General features: G+C 44.9%; 1 protein-coding gene and 1 long non-coding RNA gene across 6 annotated transcripts in view; both read right to left on the bottom strand.

Moving 5' to 3' along the window:
- Nucleotides 1-24071, bottom strand: part of NFX1 (nuclear transcription factor, X-box binding 1) — a 226272-nt gene that overhangs the window by 14401 nt on the left and 187800 nt on the right. For all 5 annotated transcript variants that reach the window (XM_043508487.1, XM_043508490.1, XM_038392949.2 and 2 more), the window contains 2 exons: nt 23665-23763; nt 13058-13124 (listed from right to left, as the gene is read on the bottom strand). In XM_043508487.1, coding sequence (XP_043364422.1) covers nt 13058-13124; nt 23665-23763 — 166 coding nt within the window. The remainder of the gene's footprint in view (nt 1-13057; nt 13125-23664; nt 23764-24071) is intronic.
- On the bottom strand, nt 21340-23656 carry LOC122458835. Its single transcript, XR_006279116.1, has 2 exons — nt 23174-23656; nt 21340-22353 (listed from the first exon to the last, which is right to left on the bottom strand). It is a non-coding gene; the product is annotated as an uncharacterized LOC122458835 (long non-coding RNA).

Below are 24071 nucleotides of genomic sequence, written 5' to 3'. Positions count from 1 at the left end.
CTACAGTTACTCAACATTTTACTGAGCCTTTGTCCAGGTGTGATGAAGCAAATTTCCCAAAGGGTGCGAAAATTATAAATAAAATTTATTAATGGGTAGTACAGATAAGAGGAGGTTACTCATTCTGTGCAGTAACTGACGTTCTTCGAGATGAGTGTCCCTGTGGGTACTCCACTTCAGGTCAAGGTGAGTCCCAATGCTTTCTATCAGAGATTTCTCCAGTTGTACCCCTACGGGCTGCGCACGCACTGTGCCTGCCTCTTGAGCTGCCAGTATTTGAATCGTGTGTGCACAGCCTTGGCTCCTTAGTTCCTTCTCTACAACGGAGTGCATTACGAACTCCAAAATGGAGGGGGGGGGTAGTGGAGCATCTCGAAGAACATCAGTTACTGCACAGGGTGAGTAACCTCCTCTTCTTCGAGAGAGCTGATGCTCCACTTCAGGTGACTGAAAAGCAGTATCCGTTAGGATGGTTGGGATTTAGGATGAGGCAAGAAGGCTGTTGACAAGACAGTGCTACCCAATCTGGTGTCGGACACTGCAGTGTGGATGAGAGTGTAGTGATTGGCAAAGGTAAGGTTCGATGCCCAGGTAGCTGCCTTGCATATGTCGGACAGTGGGACATTACAGAGCAAGGCCGTGGAGGTGGAGAGAGCTCTGGTAGAGTGTGTCCTAATTGATGTAGGAGGTTGTATTTGCCTGAGTCCGGTAACAAGGAGTATGCAGTCAGCAATCGTTTTGGAAAGTCTCTGTGTAGAGATAGCATTTCCTTGTGAGTGCTGAGTAGTAGATACAAAAATCTGGGGGGGTTTTCTAAATGGTTTTGTTCTATCCAGGTAAAAGGATAATGCTCTGTGCACATCAAGAGCGTGCATTGTTGTTTCAAAGGCGTTAGCGTGATGTTTTAGAAAAAATGTTGGGAGATGTATAAGTTCATTGAGGTGAAAAGAAGAGTGTATCTTAGGTAAGAACTTTGGATGCGTGCGGAGTGTGACCTTATCGCAGAAGAACGTGGTATACGGAGGGTCCGCCATAAGCCCCCACATTTCTCCTACTTGTCTGGCAGACATGATTGCTATGAGGAAGGCGTTCTTCATGGATAAGTGCAGAAAAGAGGCAGGTAGCTATCGGTTCAAAGGGTTTATCCATCAGGGCTTTCAGACTAGGTGTAAATCCCAAGGTGCGCAGGCGGTTCACATCTGGGTATAATGTATGGATGCCCTTCAGGAACCTTTTGGAGATTGGATGGGCAAAGATCGTAACGTTGTCAATCTTATGATGGAAGGCGATGACTGCTGCAAGGTGGACCTTGAGTGAGCTCATAGAGAGGCCAGATGTTTTAAGGTGTAACAGGCAATCCAGTATCAGTGGGAGTGAAGCAGAAGCTGGAGAGGTCTGTTCGTCAGCGCACCAAGTTGTGAACCATTTCCATTTATGCAGTGTGCGTATGTTGTGTGAAGTCGATTTGTTGGGTAGGTTGTAAGGTAGATTTGTTTTTGTTTATTTGCAGGCCCCAGGTGTGGAAGCAGTGAAGGATTGCAAGAGTTGTGTGGTTCGCTTCTAACTGAGTGGGAGACTTGAGGAGACAGTTGTCCAGGTAAGGAAATATGAGGATTCCATTTTTTTCCTGAGATGTGCTATTACAACTGCTAGCACCTTAGAGAAGACATGTGGTGTGGTGAAGAGGCCAAATGGGAGGACTCTGTGTTGGTAGTGTTGTGCTCCCACAGCAAACCTGAGGAAACGATGATGAGCAGGGTGGATAGAAAAATGGAAATATGCTCCTGGGAGGTTGAGGATTGAAAACCAATCTCCTTGCTTCAGCGTTGGAATTATCACTGGGAGAGTAACCATCCAGAATTTCTGTTTCTTGACGAACTTGTTCAAATGTCAAAGATCAAGGATAGGGCATCAACCAACATTTTTCTTTTCCGTCAAGAACTAGTGGAAGTAAAACCCTTTCTCTCTGTGTTGAGGGGGTACCTCCTCTATTGCTCTGAGATGTATGAGGTGTTATACCTCCTGACAGAGCAACTGTTCATGAGAGGAGTCCCTGAAGAGGGACGGGGTTGGATGGTGGATGGGAGGTAAGGAGAGGAAGGGGATGGCATAACCCGATCTGATAAGTTTCCATACTGATGGTTTTCCAGTTGGCCAGGAAACGGATGCAAACGGTGTCCAAAGAAATGGTTGATTGGAGTTGGTGCTGGAGAGGGTGCGAGTTTTTTTTATACCCTCGACCAAGACTTCAAATTTGTTTATTTGGGTTAGGAGAGTGGGTAGCCATTGATTGCAGAGGACGACGTCGTTGGTTCCTGGGCCAATGTCATCGTTGTTGCATATCATATTGAATTAAAGGTGGATGTTGCGCAAAGGTATGGTAATGTGGTCGTTGGCTGATATCTATATGGTCTCCTCTTTGAGGCAGGTGGTTGGATGCCTAAGGATTGGAGTGTGGCATATGAGTCCTTCATGGAGTGAAGGACCTCATTAGTCATACAGGTGAAGAGCTTGTCTCCATCGAAGGGGAGATCTTTGACAGTATTCTGTATCTCCTTCAGAAAGGAGGAAGAAACAAACTATGATGCCCACCGCATGATGACGGCCGTGGATCTGGCAGCTGCATCTGGAGCATTGAGGGCGGTTTGAAGAGCTGTGTTGGAGATCAACTGGCCCTCGGACACTACTGCTTTAAATAGTTGTCGTTTATCCTCCGACACATCATCAATAAATGGCATTACCTTAGCATAATTTTTATGGTCATATTTTGCTAAGAGCGCTGCATAATTTGCTACTCTAAACTGCAAAATGAAAGAAGAATACACTTTGCAGCCGAAGGAGTTCAGTCTCTTATCATCTTTGTCCGATGGATTGGATCGGAAGTGTTGGTATTTGTTTTTTTGATTGGCCACACTGACCACTAGTGAATTAGGTGAGGGGTGCGTGAATAGAAACTCAGAACCCTTAGATGGGATATATGGATATATGGGATAGCTCAGTGGTTTGAGCATTGGCCTGCTAAACCCACGGTTGTGAGTTCAATCCTTGAGGGGGCCATTTAGGGATCTGGGGCAAAAATTGGGAATTGGTCCTGCTTTGAGCAGAGGGTTGGACTAGATGACCTCCTGAGGTCCTTTCCAATCCTGATATTATATGAAATATTTGCGGTCCAGTCTCTTCCTAGTGGGTGTTATTGTGACTGGGGTCTGCCAAATAATTTTAGCAGGTTCCATAATAGCCCCATTAATTGGTAGGGCTATTTTGGAGGGGGTTATAGCTTGCAGGATGTCGGTAAGCTTACGGTGTGTTTCAGGTACCTCCTCCAGGGTAATCTTGAGCTCTTCTGCTACTCTCTGAAACAACTCTTAAAAGTGACCGAGCTCATCAGTAGTGGGAGGTGGTGGGGGTACCGTGGCGTCTTGTGGTGTTATTGCTATAGAGGAAGTGTGCAGGATAGTGTCCTCTGTAGGGGTGGTGGCCACTTCAGGTATTATCTGGGTTTCAGTGTAAGTCGGCAGTGGGGAGTATCTGCAGCTTTCCTCCAGGCAGCCCGCGGAACACCTGAGTGTGGTGTGGTGTAGGTCCATGGACCCCAGTGTGGCCATTGCCCCGGTGGGTGGGGGGCATAGGTGGTCCCATCCAGGGATTGCCATACCAGTGTGGATAGCCTTGAGGATATGGACATCATGCTGTAGTGCATCTCCCACTTGTAGGTAACTGAATCTGGGGAGAGTATTGAGAGGAAAACATCTGGTCATCATATTCCTCTTCCTGTTCCTCCCACACTTCATTGGAGGGGCTTGAAGTGGTAGATGAGTACTGAAGGTAGGGTGCTAAAGGTCTCAGTGATAGACTGGTGCCAAGAAGAGGAGACTCAGGAGCATGAGACATCCTGAATTCCTCTGGCTGTAAAAACTGGTGGAGCTGATGGAAGCAGAGTCTGCTGGGGCATCTGCTGATGCCGGGGGTGCAAGCTGGCTCCGCGGAGTAGGTGCCCCTGTGGTAGGTACTGCAATAAAGGCTGGAGACCTCAGGGGGCTTGGTGCAGAAGCAGCGGCTGCAAAAGTCGTGGCGCAAGATCAAAGGACGGTGCTGCAGCCGTCACTTGTATTGCTGGCACTGTAGCAGCTCTCAGCACCGTACTGAAAGAGGTGGCTGAGGGAGAGCTGAAAGAGGCAGGCAACTGAAAGCCCTGAGTCTCGGCACCTTGTAGAGGGGCAGCCGACTCACGGTCGGTGCCTGAGGTGCCTCCAACGTGAAAGGTGCTGAGCAGGAGTTACCGGTTTTAACTTTTCCCCCGCGGAATGACTCCTGAGGGGAGGAGAAGAAACTGGCTGGTTTTTTTGCTTTTGCTTTGCCTCTGGAGGGTGTCACAGAGGTTTGCTGGCCAGGCTCAGACACAGGTCTGAGGGAGTTTTCCAGGAACAGCATTTTAAGCCTGAGCTCCCTGTTCTTGTGGGTCCACGCTTTCAATTTGCTACAATGGATGCCCGTCTGAGATGGGGATGGCATCCTTATAGAAGGCATATCTTTTGAAGCCTGGGGAGCTAGGCATGTCCGTAACAGCAGTGTTTTTTTCCCCCCTCCAAGATAAATGTAACAGTTAATGTAACTTTTCTAAATAGTAACTCTAATGACTAAAAACTAATCTTAACTAAACTGAGAAACAAACTAACTAGCTAATCTCAAAGAGCACTGCTGAACTCCATCTCTAGCCAGGGACGACAGAGAAGGAACTGAGGAGCCTGGGCTGTATATGTGCTATTCAAACACTGACAGCTCGAGAGGCAGGCACTGCATGTGTGCAACCCGTAGGGGTACTGCTGTAGAAATATCCGATCAAAGGTGCTGGGACGCACCTTGACCTGAAGTAGAGCACCCATAGGGACATCTCTCGAAGAACACCAGGATCTGGACAAATGGAAATATAAAAGGTACGTATCCTTCTGAGCAAAGGAAACCACCTTGTGCATGGCCTGAAGGATGGACCTGAGGGTTTCCACATGAAACCTCTCTTTCTAGATTTCAGAGTAGCAGCCGTGTTAGTCTGTATTCACAAAAAGAAAAGGAGTACTTGTGGCACCTTAGAGACTAACAAATGTATTTGAGTATAAATTTAAATGCATCAAATGCATCCGATGAAGTGAGCTGTAGCTCACGAAAGCTTATGCTCAAATAAATTTGTTAGTCTCTAAGGTGCCACAAGTACTCCTTTCCTCTCTTTCTAGACTCTCAGACTGAGAAGGCAAAATATAGAATTCTTCCATGCATTTATACTGTGAAGTATCAGGAATAAAATCCCTATAGCCAATAAGGAAAAACTACAAGAATACCCTTTGGCCAGCACTGTATTGGCTACAGTAAGGAACTTTATCACTTTTACTATAATTTGCAGATGACACAAAGAGTGGTAGAGTGGTAAGGGAAGTCATTAGGAGTCATCTGGATATTTTGGCAAGGTGGGCCCATTCAAACAAAATGCATTTTAATACAGTCAAATGCAAGTTCATACATTTAGGAACAAAATGCAGGTCATGAAGAATGGGAAATACAGTGACTCTCAGAAGGATTTAGAGGTCATAGTGGACAGACAAAATGGAACAGGAACTGCTAGTGCAATGCTCTGGCTGAAAGGACTAATGTGATCCTTGGATGTGTAAACATGGGATTAATAAGGAAAAGTAAGGAGGTGTATATGGTATTGGTGAGACTGATACTGGAATACAGCATTCATTTCTGATGTCCACATTTTAAAAAGGATGTAGAAAAATTGGAGAGGGTACAGAAAAGAGCCACAAAAATGATTCGAGGGCTTAAAAGAATCCCTTACAAGAGAATTAAAGAATTCTTACCATTTAGCTTATCCAAAAGGTGGATAAGAAGTGACTTGATTATAGTGTAGAAATATCTTCATGGGGAGAAAATACCAGATACTAAAGAGTTCTTAAAGCTGGCAGAGAAATGAACAAGAGCCAATGGCTGGAACATAAAGCCAGACAAATTCAAATGAGAAATCGGGCATGTTTTTTTTTTTTACAATAAATAAATAAACAGAGAAGGGGATTAACTATTGGAACAAATTATTAAGAAAGGATATCTTCAGATCAGGTCTGAGTGTCTTTCTGAAAGATATGCTTTGGCCCTGGCAGTATTGAGAAACTTTGAGGGGCAAAGTCCTGAAGGAAATTTAATGAAATATCCTAGGGAAATCCTCTTCTGTGGCAGGCACAAAAGATGAACGCAAGGAAGAACATGGTCTGGAGACATGGATCTTTATGGGACTCAAGTGCTACTTAGCGTATGTCTACACTAGAAATGCTACAGTGGCACAGCTGAATTCATGCCACTGTAGTGTTGTAGTGTGGACACTTACTACAGTGACAGAAGGGGCTCTTCAGTAACTCCACCTTACCAAGACGCAGTAGCTAGATTGATGGAAGAATTCTCTCAAAACCTCACATTGCCTACACTGGGGCTTAAGGTGGCTTAACCGCATCACAAGGGGTAGTGTGTGTGTGAAATTTTTCACAGTCCTGAGAGAGGTAGTTAAGATTACCTACCTTTGTAGCGTAGATCAGGCCTTAAGTGCTCTACTTAAATCCTCAAATAGTTTTAATCCCTTAAGGGCCAAATCAGTTTAGACTTTGAACTTTCCACAGCCTCTCAGGGCTTGGCTACACTTACATTTTATAGCACTCTAACTTGCTGGCTCAGGGCTGTGAAAAATCACCCCCCTGAGCGCAGCAAGTCAGAGCGCTTTAAAGCGCTAGTGTAAACAGGCTCCAAGCGCTGGGAGCCATGCTAATTCCCTTGTGGAGATGGATTATCAGGAACGCTGGGAGAGCTCTCTCCCAGCGCTTGCACGCGACCACACTCACAGTTCAAAGCGCTGCCATGGGAGCGCTCCTGCGACAGCGCTTTGAAGCTTCCAGTGTAGCCATGCCCTCAGTCTTATATGTCTACAACCCACTGTACAAAGGCTGTCTGGGTGCCATCAAAGACATAACATACAAGTACGAAATGTTTTAGGTGGCAATCAAACAAGATGCCAGACCTTCATGATTAGATCTTAAGGAAATTGGATAAAAGCTGAAACCCTCTACCTGCAGTGTACTGGAACTGAGAACTGCATGGATGGCAGCATGCAAGGCAATGGTGAATGAGTGGAAGGATGAAGGAAGTCCAGAAACCAATTCTGGCAGGGCCAATGCCGGGGCCACAAGGAGAACTATCCTCTGATCCTGGCAGATTTTGCTGAGGATCTGGGGGGGATTGTTGAATGGGCGGGAAGACATAATGGAGCTTGTCAGTCTTGGGAATGAGAAGGGCATTTCCCTGCAAACTGGGACTGAGGGCTCCCCTGGAGCAGAAGAGTAGAAGTTTATGGTTGGTTGCTGTGGCAAAGAGGTTCCAGTGAGGCATGCCCCACTTGTGAAAGATGTAGCATAGCGTAGGATTGTGGAGTTCCCACTCGTGATTGACATGGAAAGAGTGATTGAGCTGGTCTCCGAGGGAGTTGTTTGTGCCCGGAAGGTGTACGGCGTGTAGGGTGATGTTGTGCTGGAGGCACCAATTCCAAAGGAGGATGGTCTCCGCATAGAGGGAGTGGGATCGGGCTCTGCCCTGCTTGTTGACATATATGACCACCACCATGTTGTGGGACAACACTTGGGCATGGAGGTGGCAGAGAAGTGGCAGAAACAACCTGCAAGCACAGCGCACAGTTCGAGGACATTGATGTGCATCTTTGCCTCGCGGTGTGACCAGAGGCACTCAGCCGTCCAAGTGGGCTCCCCAGTCCACTAGTGAGGCATCGGTGGTGAGAGTAGTGTGGGACATGGGTGGTGCGAAAGGAATACCTACGAGGACTGTGGACAGATTGCACCAGCAGGTCAGGGAGGCAAGGATGGAGGGAGGGATGAGTGTCCGTCTGTGGGTTGTAGACTGAGCGAGACACAGTTGGAGGCAGCGCATATGCAAGCAAGCGGATGGCATGACCACGGTGTAGGCAGCCACGTGGCCCAGGAGAGAGAGGCACAGGCAGATGTGCGAGCTTGGCCAATGGCGTAGGTGTGCGATGAGAGTGCTCAGGGCTGCAAAGTGGTCCAGAGGGAGAAAGGCTCAGCTGAGTCCAGACACAAGCCAATAAAGGTGAAGGTGCGCATGGGGACAAGCACCAACTTGTCTTTGTTGGTATAGATTCCCAGGTAGTCCAGGAGGGCACAGGGGGTCCAGATGCTGTGGAGAAGAGTGGTATGCGAGAGTTCAACTAGAAGCCAGTTGACAAGGTAGGGAATGAGGGAGGGTCCTAGTCGACGCATATAAGGTGCCACAACTGTGAAGACTTTTGTGATGATGTGGGGGAGCAGTGGCAATCCTGAAGGGGAGGGCCCAAAAATGATAATGGGAGGAGCCCACCATGAAATGTAAAAATATGCGATGGGCAGGATGGATGTCTATATGAAAGTAAGCGTATCTCACATCAAGAGCTGCAAACCAGGAGCCACAGGGAAGGCATGGGAGGATAGTGGGGAGAGTGACCACATGAAAATGGAAGTTGCAAATGAATTTGTTCAGGGAGCGGAGATCCAGGATGGGGCAGAGGCCACCCCCTTTCTTTGGTATGAGGAAATAGGGGGAGTAGAAACTACGGCCATACTAGCACAGTGGGACGTGCTCTATGGCGCCCTTCTGAAGGAGGGCATCCGCTTCTTGTTGGAGCAGAGGGAGTTGGGAGGGATGTCCTGAGTGGCCTGGACAAGGATGGCGATGGGGAAAGGAAAGAAATTCAACGTGGTTACCTAATTGAACGATGTCTAGTACCCAACAATCGGTGGTGATCTTGCCCGTTGTGGAAGCGAAGAGGTGGCCAAGGTAGAGGCAAAGAAGTGTTGTGGGCACTGTGAGCATGAACTGTGGTGAGAGGGCTCAGATTGGTGCTGTGGACAGGTTTGGTAGGTTGCACGGGGATGGGGTTGGAAGGATGACTGGTGATGCCTGTGGGTAGGGACAGGGGTATAGAGGCCCAGCGACAGGAGGATGGCCGAGAATCTTTAAGGAAGTGGAGGGACTCATCAGTTTTATCACTGAAGAGTTTTTGATTGTTGAATGGGAGGCCCTCAAGTGTGGCTTGGACCCCCTTTGGGAATCCACTGGACTGTAGCTGGGAGTCAAGCCGGAAGCCAGGGAGCGGGAGGCGGTATCAGCAACATCGACCATGATCTGAAGGGCCATCTTGGCGACTAATTTGCCCTTGTCCTTAAGGTGTTGAAAATCCTGCTTTTTATTAGGGGGCAGGAAAGCTTGAAAGTCTGCAATTTTTGTGTAGGAAAGGAAGTTGTATTTTGCCAGAATGGCCTGGTAACTGGCAATGCAGAACTGAAGGCCCACGGAGGAACAGATTTTATGGCCAATAAGGTCAAGCTTGTTCACCGCCTGGTTCAGGAGGGTGGAATGGAGATGTTGTTGGCGGACATGTTCTGTGGCCACCTGAGCCACCCAGGAGTTTGGAGGAGGGTGGGAGAACAAGAAGTCTGTACCCTTTGCTGGGACAAAGTACCTGCGCTCAGCTCATTTTGGAGTAGGGATGGAGAAGGCAGGGGTGTGCCAAACCATTTGTGCTGGTTGGAGAATGACAGACTGTATGGGCAAGGTGGTGGGGGAGAGTCCAGGGGGCTGCAAAATGTCTACGAACTGATCGTGGGGGTCTTGGACATCTTCCAAAGGGAGGTTGAGGGAAGTTGCCATATGGTGGAGAAGGTTCTGGTATTGAACATGGTCATCTAGAGGCAAGAGTGCAGATGGAATGATGACATCATCATGTGATGAAGAAGCCCCAGTTGGGATCGAAAGAACCAATGGTGTCGGCAATACTGGTGGTATGGAGGGCACTGGAAGAGTTGAAGCTCCGTGGGGATCCTCCTAGACAGAGGGCGGGTCCACAGAAGGCAAAGATGGGAGGTGGCGTGGGTGTGAGGAGAGGCCAAGGTGGCGGTATGGGTTCCAGGCAGACCAATATGGCAAGGCATAAGGGTCACCTGGCATGGGCATCCCTGTGGATAGGTGAGCCACAGTTCAGCTTCTGGGTCATAGTGAGGCAGACAGGGCCAGCAGTGGGGATCTGGGCTGTTGGAATGAGCTGGCGAGAAGGCTGGGTCCTGTTCTGAGATGGATCCAAAAGATGGATCTGGTAGAGGCGGGGCTCAATTAATACCTGTAAACAGGTTTAAAGCTTATCACAGCAGAGAAACCATAAAAAACCTGGCTTGTTATGTGTGGGTGGGGAAAGTGAGGGACACTGCCTAATGGCTTTAATGGCTGGATGCCAAGAGAACTGTAACACAAACTGCCTTTGAGCTAACCGTCTTTCAGTAAACTAAGAGGGGAGGTGTGACGCTCGGGGGGACACCCAGCACCTCCATATTGATCCTTGTAAAATGATTGCATGGTATCCAATGCAAAATTTGTCATGTTGAGTGTCTTTGGAAGGCTCATGATGCACTGAGCATTCTTGTTATAATAAGATTATAGGTTATAATTTCATGCATGTAGTTATGAGATTGAAAATGTATCCTCATGGCTTAAAATAAGTCAGGCAAAAAATTCTCCAAGAGCTGAGATGCAGTTCACACCTCATCAGGGCATGTATGGGACAAACCCAGCCCAGCCTCACAGGAACAAAGGATGCTGGCCTAGACAGCAACAAAAGAATCTGGGAGACTCTCAAGGGAGTCACCCTCCTTCCTTTGGTCAGTTTGGAACTGCAATGAGGTAATGCTCACCTGACTCTGAAGGGTGGGGTGGGGGGGCCAAAGCCAAGAGGGAAGAAGGAAAATGATAAAAGTGAGAGATGTTTGCCATGCTCTTCCTCTCTCTTCCACCTACATCTACAGACACCACATCAAGCTACTGAAGCACTGATCAAAGGGGTGAGCCTGGCTGAAGAGCAACCAGCCAGCCTGTGGTGAGAAGCATCTAAGTTTGTAAGGGCACTGAAGGTGTTGAGATCAGCTTAGAATGCATTTTGCTTTTATTTCATTTGATCAAATGTGACCTATGTTTTGACTTATAATCACTTAAAATCTACCTTTATAGTTAATAAATCTATTTGTTTATTCTACCTGAAGCAGTGCATTTGGTTTGAAGTGTGACAGACTCCCCTTGGGATAATAACCCTGGTGCATATCAATTTCTTTGTTAAATTGACAAACTCATATAAGCTTGCAGCGTCCAGCAGGCAGAACTGGATACTGCAAGATGGAGGTTCCTAAAGTTGTGTCTGGGACCGACGGTATTGGCTAGTGTCATTCGCTTGCAAGTAACTGGGAGCAGCTTACAGGCCAGAGGCTGTGCATGAACAGCCCAGGAGTGGGGGTTCTCACAGCAGAGCAAGGTAAGGCTGGCTCCCAGAGTCAAGGATTGGAGTGACCTAGCAGATCACTGGTCCAGACAACACCAGAGGGGAATGTCATAGGGAGGTCTAGGTTGGAAATTAGGAAAAACTATTTCACTAGGAGGATGGTGAAGCACTGGAATGGGTTACCTAGAGAGGTGGTGGAATCTCCGTCCTTAGAATTTTTAAGGCCTGGTTTGACAAAGCCCTAGCTAGGATGATTTATTTGGGGTTGGTCCCTTGAGCAGGGGGTTGGACTAAATGACCTCCTGAGGTCTCTTCTAATCTTCCATGATTGGGCCAGAAGTGACCATTGTAATCATCTTGTCTGATCTCAGGCCATAGAACCTCCCCAAAATAATCCCTAGATTTTAGAAAATAATTCCTAATTTTTAGAAACACATCCAGTCTTGATTTAAATATTATCAGTGATGGGAATGCACCACGAAGCTTGGTAAATTGTTCCAATGGTTACTTACTCTCACTGTTAAGAATTCACACCTTATTTTTAACTTACAGTGTGTATGATAAAACCCATTGTTTCATGTTCTCTGTGTGTGTATATAAATCTCCCCACTGTATTTTCCACCAAATGCATCCGATGAAGTGAGCTGTAGCTCATGAAAGCTTATGCTCAAATAAATTTGTTAGTCTCTAAGGTGCCACAAGTACTCCTTTTCTTTTCACTTGATCAGTATGTGTTAAGTTCACTCCCTCTGGTGCACCTGGCATTGGCCACTGTGAGTAGACAGGATATTGGGCTGGATGGACCTTTGGTCTGACCCAGTATGGTCATTCTTATGAAGAGTCCATTATTAAATATTTGTTCCTCGGGCACAATCACTCGAAGAAGAATTTCAGTAACAGCAGATAGAGCATTTTCAGAGAGATTGAACTAAAGATATTAGTTTGTCTCTGTTATACTATTCATCTTCTTTTGGCATACAAACAATAACATAAACAACATTATTTTCCAAATGTCAAGTAAAGATGAGACAAAATATCACCAAAATGTTTCAAAATTTAGAACAAAGGCGTTACATACGGAAACAAAAACTATTAGATTAATTAAATTTAGCATTAGGAAATAACATACATAACATAGCAGTTCAATATTGCAAATAAGCAAAATGAAGTTTATTTGAATTTTGATAAAAACTTGCTGAAAGAGCAAAATTTGGTAACCATGAAAAACAAAGTCAAAGAGTCTAATACTCATATTTATTGAAATGAAGATATACAATTATCATTACCTGATTATTTCCCTCTAACTCACAAAAATTGTATTAAAATTCATGGATTTTTAAAGCCAGAAGCAACCATTATGATAATGTAGTCTGACCTCCTGCATAACACAAGCCAAAGAATCTCACCCAGTGATCCCTGCATCAAGTTCATAACTTCTGGTTGCACTAGAGCATCTTTTAAAAACATATCCAATCTTTATTTAAAAGACTTCAAGTGATTGCGAATCCACCCTAGGTAAGTTATTCCATGGGTTAATTACCCTCACTGTTAAAAATTTGCACTTTATTTCTAGTCTGAATTTGTCTAAAATTCAATGGTTGAAAGTTGAAGCAATGGTGTCATTAACATTGACTCCAATAAACACAAAATTTCTTTTAAATGAACACTCTGTGTAAAGCAAATGCTTTGGCCACCAACCTTATTTACAGCTTCCACGAGTGTTCTCATTTCCTTCTCAATATCACTGACAAACTTTAAATCTTTCCTGAAATAATAAAGAATTATAATTCACCTAGTATACAAGATAAGAGATAAATGCAGCATCTACCTACCACATATGTACATTGATAAATGCAATACCATTGAATAAATTAGGAGGGAGAGGGTTAGAGTGAACAGCCAATCAGCACAGGGCAGAGAACGTTCAGGCAGAACTGTAGGAAGTTCTGTGTTTGGAGGTATCTGCTTTGCATGCTTCTGCTCCTACAGGCTGGAATGTATGGCTGGCTCTTTTCTTCAAAGGGGCACCACCCCGGGACCTATTCCCCCATGGAGGGAGGGAGGGTGTGGTGTGGTGTGGTTCCCTTGTACAGTTCTGGGTCCAATAATGGATGTACTCTGGCTCTCTTTAGACACACTCCCCACTGCCTGAGAAACCAGGGAGATGCCTGCTGAAGGATGTCTCCTTAGTTTAGGTTGTCTGTGCCGCACCCTGCGAAGGAAGGGGAGCTAAAGCAAATCCTGCTCCAGAGAGATCTATTGTGCGGGACCCTGTTTTCTGGTTGCACAAAATACAAAAATTTCTGAGGGTATGTCTAAACTATGAAATTAGGTTGATTTTATAGAAGTAGATTTTTAGAAATCGATTTTATACAGTCAATTGTGTATGTCCCCACTAAGCACATTAAGTTGGCGGAGTGCGTCCTCACTACCATGGCTAGGATCAACTCATGGAGCGGTGCACTGTGGGAAGCTATCCCACAGTTCCCGCAATCTCCGCTGCCCATTGGATGTCTGGGTTAAGCTCCCAATGCCTGATGGGGCAAAAACGTTGTCACGGGTGGTTTTGGGTATATGTTGTTAGTCTCCCCTCCCTTCCTCTATGAAAGCAACTGCAGACAATCATTTTGCGCCTTTTTTCCTGGGTTACCTGTGCAGACGACATAGCACGGCAAGCATGGAGCCAGCTCAGCTCACCACTACTGTTGCAAGCATTGTAAACACCTTGTGCATTATACTGCAGCATGTGCAGAATCTGGCTAAGAGATGGCAGCACGTGGACGACTGTGAGGAGGACATGGACACAGACGTTCCTGAAAGCAATTGGATGTGGCAATTGGGACATCATGGCGGCAGTGGGTCTGGTTTATACAGTGGAACGCTGATTCTGGGCCCGGCAAACAAGCACAGACTGGTGGGACCGCACAGTCTTGCGGGTATGGGATGATTCCCAGTGGCTGCAAAACTTTTGCACGCGCAAGACCACTTTCCTGGAGCTCTGTGAGTTGCTTTTCCCCACCCTGAAGCATAGGAATACCAAGATGAGAGCTGTCCTGACAGTTGAGAAGCAAGTGGCGATAGCCCTGTAGAAACTTGCAATGCCTGACTGCTACCGGTGAGTCGGGAATCAATTGGAGTGGGCAAATCTACTCTGGGGACTGCTGTGATTTAAGTAGCCAATACAATCACTGATGTTCTGCTATCAAGGGTAGTGACTCTGCGAAATGTGCAGGACATAGCGGATGGCTTTGCTGCAATGGGTTTCCCTTACTGCGGTGGGGCGACAGACGGAACGCATATCCTTTTCTTGGCACCGGACCACCTTGCCAACCAGTATATAAACCGCAAGGGGTACTTCTCAATGGTGCTGCAAACACTGGTGGATCACAAGGGACGTTTCACAGACATCAGTGTGGGATGGCTAGGAAAGGTGCATGACACTTGCATTTTTAGGAACTCCAGGCTGTTTGACCAGATGCAAGAAGGGACTTACTTCCCAGACCATAAAATTACTGTTGGGGATGTTGAAATGCCATTAGTTATCCTTGGAGATCCAGCCTATCCCTTGCTCCCATGGCTCATGAAGCCATACACAAGCAGCCTGGACAGTAGTAAAAAGCAGTTCAACTATAGGCTGAGCAAGTGCAGAATGGTGGTAGAATGTGCCTTTGGATGTTGTGACAGACCTAGACCAGTGGTACAGGAGTCTGGTAGAAGGCAAATATACTGGCCACTGGATGAATAGTTTTCTGTTCCCTGAGTGACCAGAGCAGGGGCTGCCCTAGAGCAATCAGGAACCTGGCTAGAACCAATTAAGATAGGCAAGCTAATTAAGACACCTGGAGCCAATTAAGAACTTACTAGAATCAATTATGGCAGGCAGGCTAATCAAGACACCTGGTTTAAAAAGGCCTTCCCATCAGTTAGTGGGGGGGGGGGTGCACAAGGAGCAGGGAGCGAGACGGTGTGCTGCTGGAAGACTGAAGAGTACAAGCATGATCAGGCATTAGGAGGAAAATCCTGCAGTGAGGATAAAGAAGATGCTGGGGGAAGGCCATGGGGAAGTAGCCCAGGGAGTTGTAGCTATCATGCAGCTGATATAGGGGACATTGTAGGCAGCTGCTATCCACAGGGCCCGGGGCTGGATGGTGTAGAGGGTGGGCTTGGGTTCCCTCCATCCCTGCAACTCCTGATCGGACACTGGAGGAGTTGACCTGGTCTGTGAGAAACACCAGAAGGGAAGGTCTAATAATTTGGAAAGGGATCTGGCTTGTCCCAGACTGACTAGGTGGGACACAGAGACTGCGGGGATTGTTCTCCATTTCCCCGATGCTGGCCAACGATGAGGTTAGCTGAATGAACGGCAGGTTTGAGCCTCTAGCAGAAGTGGCCAAACCGAGGGCTGCTATGAACCTCTGAGGTGAGCAAATCTGCCAAAAAGTGCAGGACCCACCAAGGCAGAGGAGGAACTTTGTCGCAACGTTTAAAAGCTTGCTGGCACTGTTTGCTGACTAGGTTAGACCTCAGCACAACCAATATTCCCATTGTTATTACTGCTTGCTGTGTGCTCCATAATATCTGTGAGAGTAAGGGGGAGACGTTTATGACAGGGTGGGAGGTTGAGGCAAATTGCCTGGCTGTCAGTTTTGAACAGCCAGACATCAGGGCGATTAGAAGAGCACAGGTAGGCGTGCTGTGCATCAGAGAGGATATGAAAACCAGTTTCATGACTGGCCGGCCTACAGCGTGACAGTTGTGTGTGTTTCTCCTTGATGCAAACCAGCCCCCTTTGTTGATTTTAATTCCCCGTAAACCAACCACCCTCCCCCCTTCAATCACAGCTGGCAAAGGAAATAAAATTACTAATGTTTTGAAACCATGCATTCTTTCTTTATTAATTAAAAAAAAAAGGGAGATAACTGATAAGGTAGCTGGGGTGGGGTAGGGTGGGGTGAGGGAGGCGTGGAGGACAAGGGCACATTACTTATTGTAGCCACACTGCAAATCAAAACTGTTTGAATGACAGCCTTCTGTTGCCTGGGCCATCCTCTGGGGTGCAGTGGCGTGGCTTGGTGCCTGGAGCCTACCCCCGCGTTCTTGGGCATCTGGGTGAGGAGGATATGGAACTTGGAGAGAAGGGCAGGCGGTTGTACAGTGGATGCAGCAGTGGTCTGTGCTCTTATTGGTTTTCCTGCAGTTCCATCAGATGCCTGAGCATGTCCATTTGCTCCCCCTTTAGCCTCAGCATTGCATCCTGCCTCTTCTCATAGTGCTCACTTAAAGCTTTCCTGAACTCTGCCACTGAATGCCTCCATGCATTCCGCTATGCCCTATCAGTGTGGGAGGACTGCATGAGCTCGGAAAACATGTAATTGAGAGTTTGTTTTTTTCACCTTCTAATCTGCGATAACCTCAGGGATGGAAATGATAGGAGGAGCATAGAAACATTTGCATCTGCAGGGGGATAAAAAGGGAGAGTAAAATTTATGATGATACATTTCTGAGACCAAAAGGGAGACTCTTTCACAGTGAATCAAGCAATTCACAGCAGACAGCACATGTGCTTTAAGTACAAGGTCACATTTTGCCTTTTATATTGAGCGCCTGCCGGTATGGTGACACATCACACACAGCTGGGCAACAGAATTCAGTTTCCAGGCAGCCATGGTAAGCCAAAGGGTACTTGTCTTCTAATGCCTTCAGAACATGTGGGAATGTTTTCAAACTGCAGTGCCTTACTTTCCCATAACAAGCAATGACGGTTGGGTTTGCCATTTAAAAGGAGGGGTTGCTGCTTTTGCATGGATGTGCAACACACACCTCCCCCCACCCCACCGCATGGCTATTCTCTGGGATGATCCCTTCACCCCTCCCCCCACCGCTTAGCTATTCTCCAGGATGATCCCTTTTAGCCAAGCACAAACAGCCCAGCATGAACGGGGTCCTTTTACTGTTCCCTTACAAAAATTTGCCTATTTCAACCAGTTGACCATGAATGATATCACTCTCCTGAGGCTAACACAGAAAGATATAGACTGAATGTTGCTTGAATGCCACCAAAACCCAGGACCATTTGCTGCCATGCTTTGTGCTGCAACGATTCCAGAATACTTGCTACTGGCTTGCCTTAGTAAAGTGTCCTACTGTGGAAGACGAAATAAGGCAGCCCTCCCCAGGAACCTTCTGCAAAGGCTTTCAGAGAACCTCCAGGAGAGCTTCGTGGAGATGTCCCTAGAGGATTCTCGCTCCATCCCCAGACATGTGAACAGACTTTTCCAGTAGCTGTACTGGCCGCGAATGCATCCCAAGTCTTCAGGGCAAATCAAACATGAAACACTACTGCTTTTAAACCCTGTACTGTAGTTACAAATGTGCACTCACCAGAGGTGCCTTCTCTGCCTTCAGGGTCGGGGATCCCGCCTTGGGAGGATATTGGCTCCAGGGTGATGAAAAGGTCCTGCCTGCCAGGGCGAAGAGATTCACCTCTTGCCTGCTGCGTGTTCTCCTCCTCATCCACAAAATCTTCCTCTGTGTTGTGTGAGACTCCCCCCTTGCAGGTGTCCATGGACAGCGGTGGGGTGATAGTAGGGTCCCTCCCTAGAATGCCATGCAGCTGATCATTGAAGCGTCATGTATGGGGCTCTGACCCAGAGCGACCGTTTGCCTCCTTTGTCTTTTGGTAGGCTTGCCTGAGCTCCTTTACTTTCACACGGCACTGCTGTGTGTCCCTGTTGTAGCCACTGTCCACCATGCCCTGTGCGATTTTGGCATATATATTAGCATTTCTTCTTTTTGATCAGAGTTCTGTCTGCACGGATTCTTCTCCCCATACAGCAATCAGATCCAGTGTCTCCTGTTCACTCCATGCTGGAGCTCGTTTGTGATTCCTGGGGGGACTGCATGGTCACCTGTGCTGCTGAGCTCGCCACGCTGACCAAACAGGAAATTAAATTCAAAAGTTCCCGGAGCTTTTCCTGCGTACCTGGCTACTGCATTGGAGTTGAAAGTGCTGTCCAGAGTGGTCACATTGGAGCACTCTGGGATAGCTCCTGGAGGCCAATAACATCTATTTGCGTTCGCACTACCCCAAATTCAACCCAGCAAGGTCGATTTTAGCGATACTTCCCTCGCCAGGGAAGAGTACAGAAGTCGATTTTAAGAGCCCTTTAGGTCGACGGAACAGGGCTGCTTGTGTAGACGCATTCATTATAAAATCGACCTAACATGGCTACATTCGTATTCTGTAAATTCTGTAGCGTATACCAGGGCTGAGTGTACAGGAATCAGTGCAAACTTGTGGCTTGTTCTTTTTGGGTTTATAGTGCACTCTGTGAACATGGGTGGGGTATCAAGCAATGAAGTCTTTTTTTCCTGGTCTAATGCCACCTGGGACCCATTGTGCTCAGGGAAGTAGAAGCTGAGGTAAACCCTGCCTACAACAAGGCTGCATCCTATCTTTGTCCACCAAGCTGCACTCTGTGAAACAGAGCAGAGACTGAGGCCACTGAGTTCTCAGCCAAAGAGAAAGGATGGATCTGCTTCTGCTAAAAAAAGGGCAGTACAGCAGTGATGAGGCAAAATTAAGTTCTCACAACCATCCCTAATTCGGCACTTATTTTTTCCAGTGTTTTACTCTGAAATCTTAATTGTTTGACTATTATTTTAAAATTCATATACACACACATTGACTATCCATCACATTTAACAAAATGTTATCTTCTTTCCCGTCTTGAAAAAAAAATCTAAAATGGTATGGTTCAAATAACGTTACCTAAGTGAAATACAATATATGAATTTAAAAGTTATATTAGATCTCCACTCCTTGGGTCATGCCTTAGTTATGTGATTGAGTGTGGAATGTTTCAGAGCTCAAAATTCAAGCTATTAAACTACTTCAATAGCAGCTGGTGTTTACCTGCATACTAATGAGGCATAACAGGGGATAACTGCCTCAGTCATCCCTTTATTATGCAAAATAAGACAGAGAAATTACATCCCCAAATCTGAGGGAAAGGTGAATGAGTGGATGGGAATCCTAGAACTGCATTCTGTGAAGTCTCAAGTGTCCTCCCAGTGGGAGTTGAGGGCATCTTGCAGGCTTAAGCACAGTAACCAATGGTTTCAGAGTAGCAGCCGTGTTAGTCTGTATTCGCAAAAAGAAAAGGAGTACTTGTGGCACCTTAGAGACTAACAAATTTATTTGAGCATAAGCTTTCCTGAGCTACAGCTCACTTCATCAGATGCATTTTCCACCGAATGCATCCGATGAAGTGAGCTGTAGCTCACGAAAGCTTATGCTCAAATAAATTTGTCAGTCTCTAAGGTGCCACAGGTACTCCTTTTCTTTTTAGTAACCAATATATCTTCTAAGAACAAGAATTACGGTAAGTAATTTTCTTTTTTTCAAGGAAACTCTGGGGTATCTCTGGAATTAGGAAGACAGCAAAACCAGCAATGGTGTCTACAAATCACAAACAGTGTGACATCAAATAGCAAGTAATAGTCAGACACAAAACTATACAAATGTTCTCTCCGCCCAAAATTATGTACACAAAAGGGAATGGGAATATTCATAACATAAAAAGGGGTTTGGGACACCAATACACCCCCGATAGGCCAAATTTGGATTCTTGATATGACAATGAGTCCAAACTGTAGTTCCTTAAAAGCATAATACAAAACAATGAACGTCCCATGCTAATCTCATGAAAAGGAATTGATCGGAGGGGTCCAGTTGGTAGAGTAAGTACTTTTTAATCTGTAAAAGGTATACCTAGTATTCAAGGGGAGATTCAATAAAGCAGATCAGTCATTTGGTATTTGATTTGGGGATTTAAAACTGGGAATACAAATGGAATGAATACAGAAGGAGATTATGGGAGACAGCAGGGAATTAGGGAGGCAGTGGGGGATTGATATTTTTCTTTATGAAATTTACAAGCAGATGTTTGTGTCATATGCACATATACAGTTAGGAAAACAATACACTCAATAATAGGACATTTTCCATAAAGGGTTTATACGATCAGATAGCCTCTTCAAGTATCTAATGCCCAAGGATTGTCTATGATCCAAAGCTCACTCAAGTGAATGGAAAGACTTCCATTGACCTCAACAGGTATTGGGTAAGGGAAAAAAGTTAGTTGGTCTGATGATTTTAGTGATAATCTATTCAAGATCAGACTTAAGGTGTATATAATGTGTATAACCCCTGCTTCCCCACATATTTACATTTTGGAGATGTCAAATTATTACCAGTTTAAAAGAGAGACACACTGATGTCTTTGAATGTTAAAGGATTGAACTAATGTAATAAGAAAAAAAAAGCATTCTTGCAACTAAAAAAAAACCACTCACTTATTACATCAAGAACTAATTTTCAGAAAGGGCACATTGTGGAGTAATTCACAAAATTCCAACCCAAAATAGGCAAGGAAACAAAGGCAGCACTAACCTATCTATCCTAATAACTTAATAGGCTGCTGAAGAGAATTGCACCCAGAGGAGCAAGATTATACATTGTATTCACATGCACATCATTTATATTTAATGTCTACAAAAAAAATCACCATTTAAATCAATCAGAGAAGGTTAAGTGCAATAAATTAGGATCTCAACAAGAATGTGCATCTTTGCTTCTGAAAGAGATATTTTATATTTTATTTTAAAAAATTGGAAAAATAGTCACGACAATAGGACCAACTGACTTGGCCTGCCTCTAAGACCAACATATTTAAAAGTCTGTGTGTTATTGGCTATTGGTTTGGAACTATGGAACAAGACTGAAAATCATTTAAACAGTATCATGTTGGGAGAACTTGATGAATGTTAGAAACTTGTTTGAATTTTGTTTAAGAACTGAACTTTTGCTATATTTCAGATTGTGTCAAAATTGCTTGAAGTTACCTTGATTTTGAGTTAAGACTGTCTGGGGAAAAAGAGCTACTGGAAAACTCAGAGGATGGCTGTTTAAAAAAAAAAAAGACTCCAGGTAATTGGTATCAAGCCTAACGAATCACAGAGAATGAAGTTTTTGAGATTTTATCAATATACCATAACCGGTCCTAGATTTGATTTTGTCTGATCAGACACTGGCACCTATCACTGTGAGAGGGTACTTTGTCCAGCAATGGTCCTGGACACCCACTCCAGCTTTTCCAAACTGACCTCAAATAGATCAAGAGATCTTGTCTATACAAAGAGAGGTCCACAACTCCATCTTGGAACTCTCAACAATCATATTCACCTTCCTCTGAACCAAAAAGACAATTTAGTCTCTTTTCCTTTTCCCTTCTCCTATCTTCTGTCTGTTTGGTAGGGGGGATTGTCTTGCAAAACAGCTTTGTAAGTAAGATGAGGACATTTTAGTTCAAATGGAGGTTAAGAAATAAAACTGGTTTTGTAAACTTCCATTTTTTTCTGCACGCTTAGGTTAATTAACTGCTGAAAAACTTCATGAATGCATCAGTGTTAACAATGAAAAGCTAAACAGACTTTCACACTATAACTTTGTTAAAGTGCAAGTTTTCTATATACATAGTCCAACTTTTTCAAAAAGAGGGGCCTAAATTTAGGCTCCTAACCCCATATTTGAGGTTTCTCAGAGAGATTTTCAAAAGCATTTATGTGACTTATGAACTTAAGTCCAAATGATCTGAAGGTACAACCCCTGATGAATGGCTGTAGCCTAGATGAAGCATTCTTGACTTTTGGAAATTCAATATATTTGAAGGGATATTGATTGGAAATATGGCAGGTGCTACTGCTTGTCAGTTTTGTGTCTCTTTTGTATTGTTCTCACAGCAAGGGTGTTAATGAGGCCCTGGACTTGTGTTTTTTAGAATAGATGAGCATCGGGAGGGATAGCTCAGTGGTTTGAGCATTGGCCTACTAAACCCAGGGATGCGAGTTCAATCCTTGAAGGGGCCATTTAGGAATCTGGGGCAAAAATTGGGGATTGGTCCTGCTTTAAGCAGGGGGTTGGACTAGATGACCTCCTGAAGTCCCTTCCAACCCTGATATTCTATAATTCTATGAAAAAAAATTCTTATGTAAAATCTGAAATGCTATGAACAATTAGAAAACTAAAGAAACAAGTATAAAACACAATTTAAGACTATAAAATGGGTAGAAAGAACTAATAATGTAAATAAATGTTTGATTTTTTAAAAGTAAATCAAAAAATTTAAAAAAATCATAATTTAAATTTTTTTTTTTGTAAACTATCACTTGAATCCATTGACATAGGGCAGTGTTAAGGTTGTGTGTGGGTGTAGTGTGGGAGACAGTACCTTAACTCTAATTCCTGGTTTTCAGAAGTTTAGCAATCCTTTACATGCTAGAAGGATACAAGGCAGTGATAGGTAACCTTAATACTGCATTCACAAGTTTTTTCCCATTTAAAAAAAAACTAACAGTGATAGTGAGGGACACAATCAAGGGGCAGCTTCATAGAAAGGAAGGGTGGCACAGAATGGGGCTCCCTGGCTCCCTGCTCCACTCAGCTATCAGTTCTGCCCTCTTCCTGGCCCCTCCATGCCCCTACTAGGAACAGAACAGTACAGCGGCTATGAGGAGTGAGCTAGAAGCAAGAAGAGAAAGGAGAACTCGAGTGCTACAGTTCCTACCCAAATCTGGACGTAGAGTCTAGGGCTCCTTTTGGAGGGAAACAGCACATTCATCTCAGATGAATCACAACACACCATGTGGATTAATTCAGCGTGAAACAACAGCTCTGAGAGGTGAGAACTGCCCCATTCATCTTGATTTAGTTGGGGTTGGTCCTGCTTTGAGCAGGGGGTTGGACTAGATGACCTCCTGAGGTTCCTTCCAACCCTGATCTTCTAAGATTCTATGATCTCAATGATTGACCTCACTCCTCCACCACTCTCAGCACTGTGGCTGTGGCAGGTAGTGAGAGATGCCCAGTCTAAGTTCCCTGCCCCAGTCACAGCAATGGGCACGTGTGGCATGTATGGAGCATGTCCATTGTCAGCTCCCCACCCCATAGCAGTGACCTCAAAAGGAGGCAAACTAACTTCTTCATGTGCTTTTGTCAACTCTACTAAGTACCTGTTTGTATATCCGAGTCATGGATTTTAAAGCACTTTCAAGCATTGTTTCTTAAGTTTGAGCAAAGCTTCCATGTTAACTGTGGTATGACAAGGGCAACCCCATAACAAATTACAAGGGTTAACTGAATAAATATACATAGTTATGTCAGCCTATGTAATAAAACCTTAAAATACAGTGACAGCTATGGGGTGCAAAATAACAACGTTGTAATCATGTATTCCAACATATACCTTGCATCTTCTTTTAAATTATCACTGTACTTTGATCCAGAAGAACGGATATTAAAAGGGTCAGAATTATCACGGATATGGAGAGCTTCAGCAAAGCGTCTGCAATTTAGAAAACAAAATTTTAAATGTAAAGATGGCTTTTCAATGATCAACTGATTCCATTACAGAGAGGGACCAATGCTACAGATAAACAGCTTTTTGCAGAAAACTTTCTAGTTGATATATTTGGAGCTATTTCATTAAATTAGAAATAATCTGAGAAGATTTTTGATGGGAAAGGTGTAAGATTTTAGAACATGTTTCTAAAATTAATAGTTTATTGATCATCTAGTACAGAATGTTATGGGGATGATCTTGACATTTTATCAGTTCTCTCTTTCACATGGAAAAATGATCTTTTTCATACA

This window comes from Dermochelys coriacea, chromosome 2 (assembly GCF_009764565.3).
Source record: "Dermochelys coriacea isolate rDerCor1 chromosome 2, rDerCor1.pri.v4, whole genome shotgun sequence".
In the NCBI taxonomy this organism is placed as follows: Eukaryota; Metazoa; Chordata; order Testudines; family Dermochelyidae; genus Dermochelys; species Dermochelys coriacea.
The sequence above is the reverse complement of the archived record's forward strand: the minus strand, read 5'-3'. Positions and strand labels throughout refer to the sequence as shown.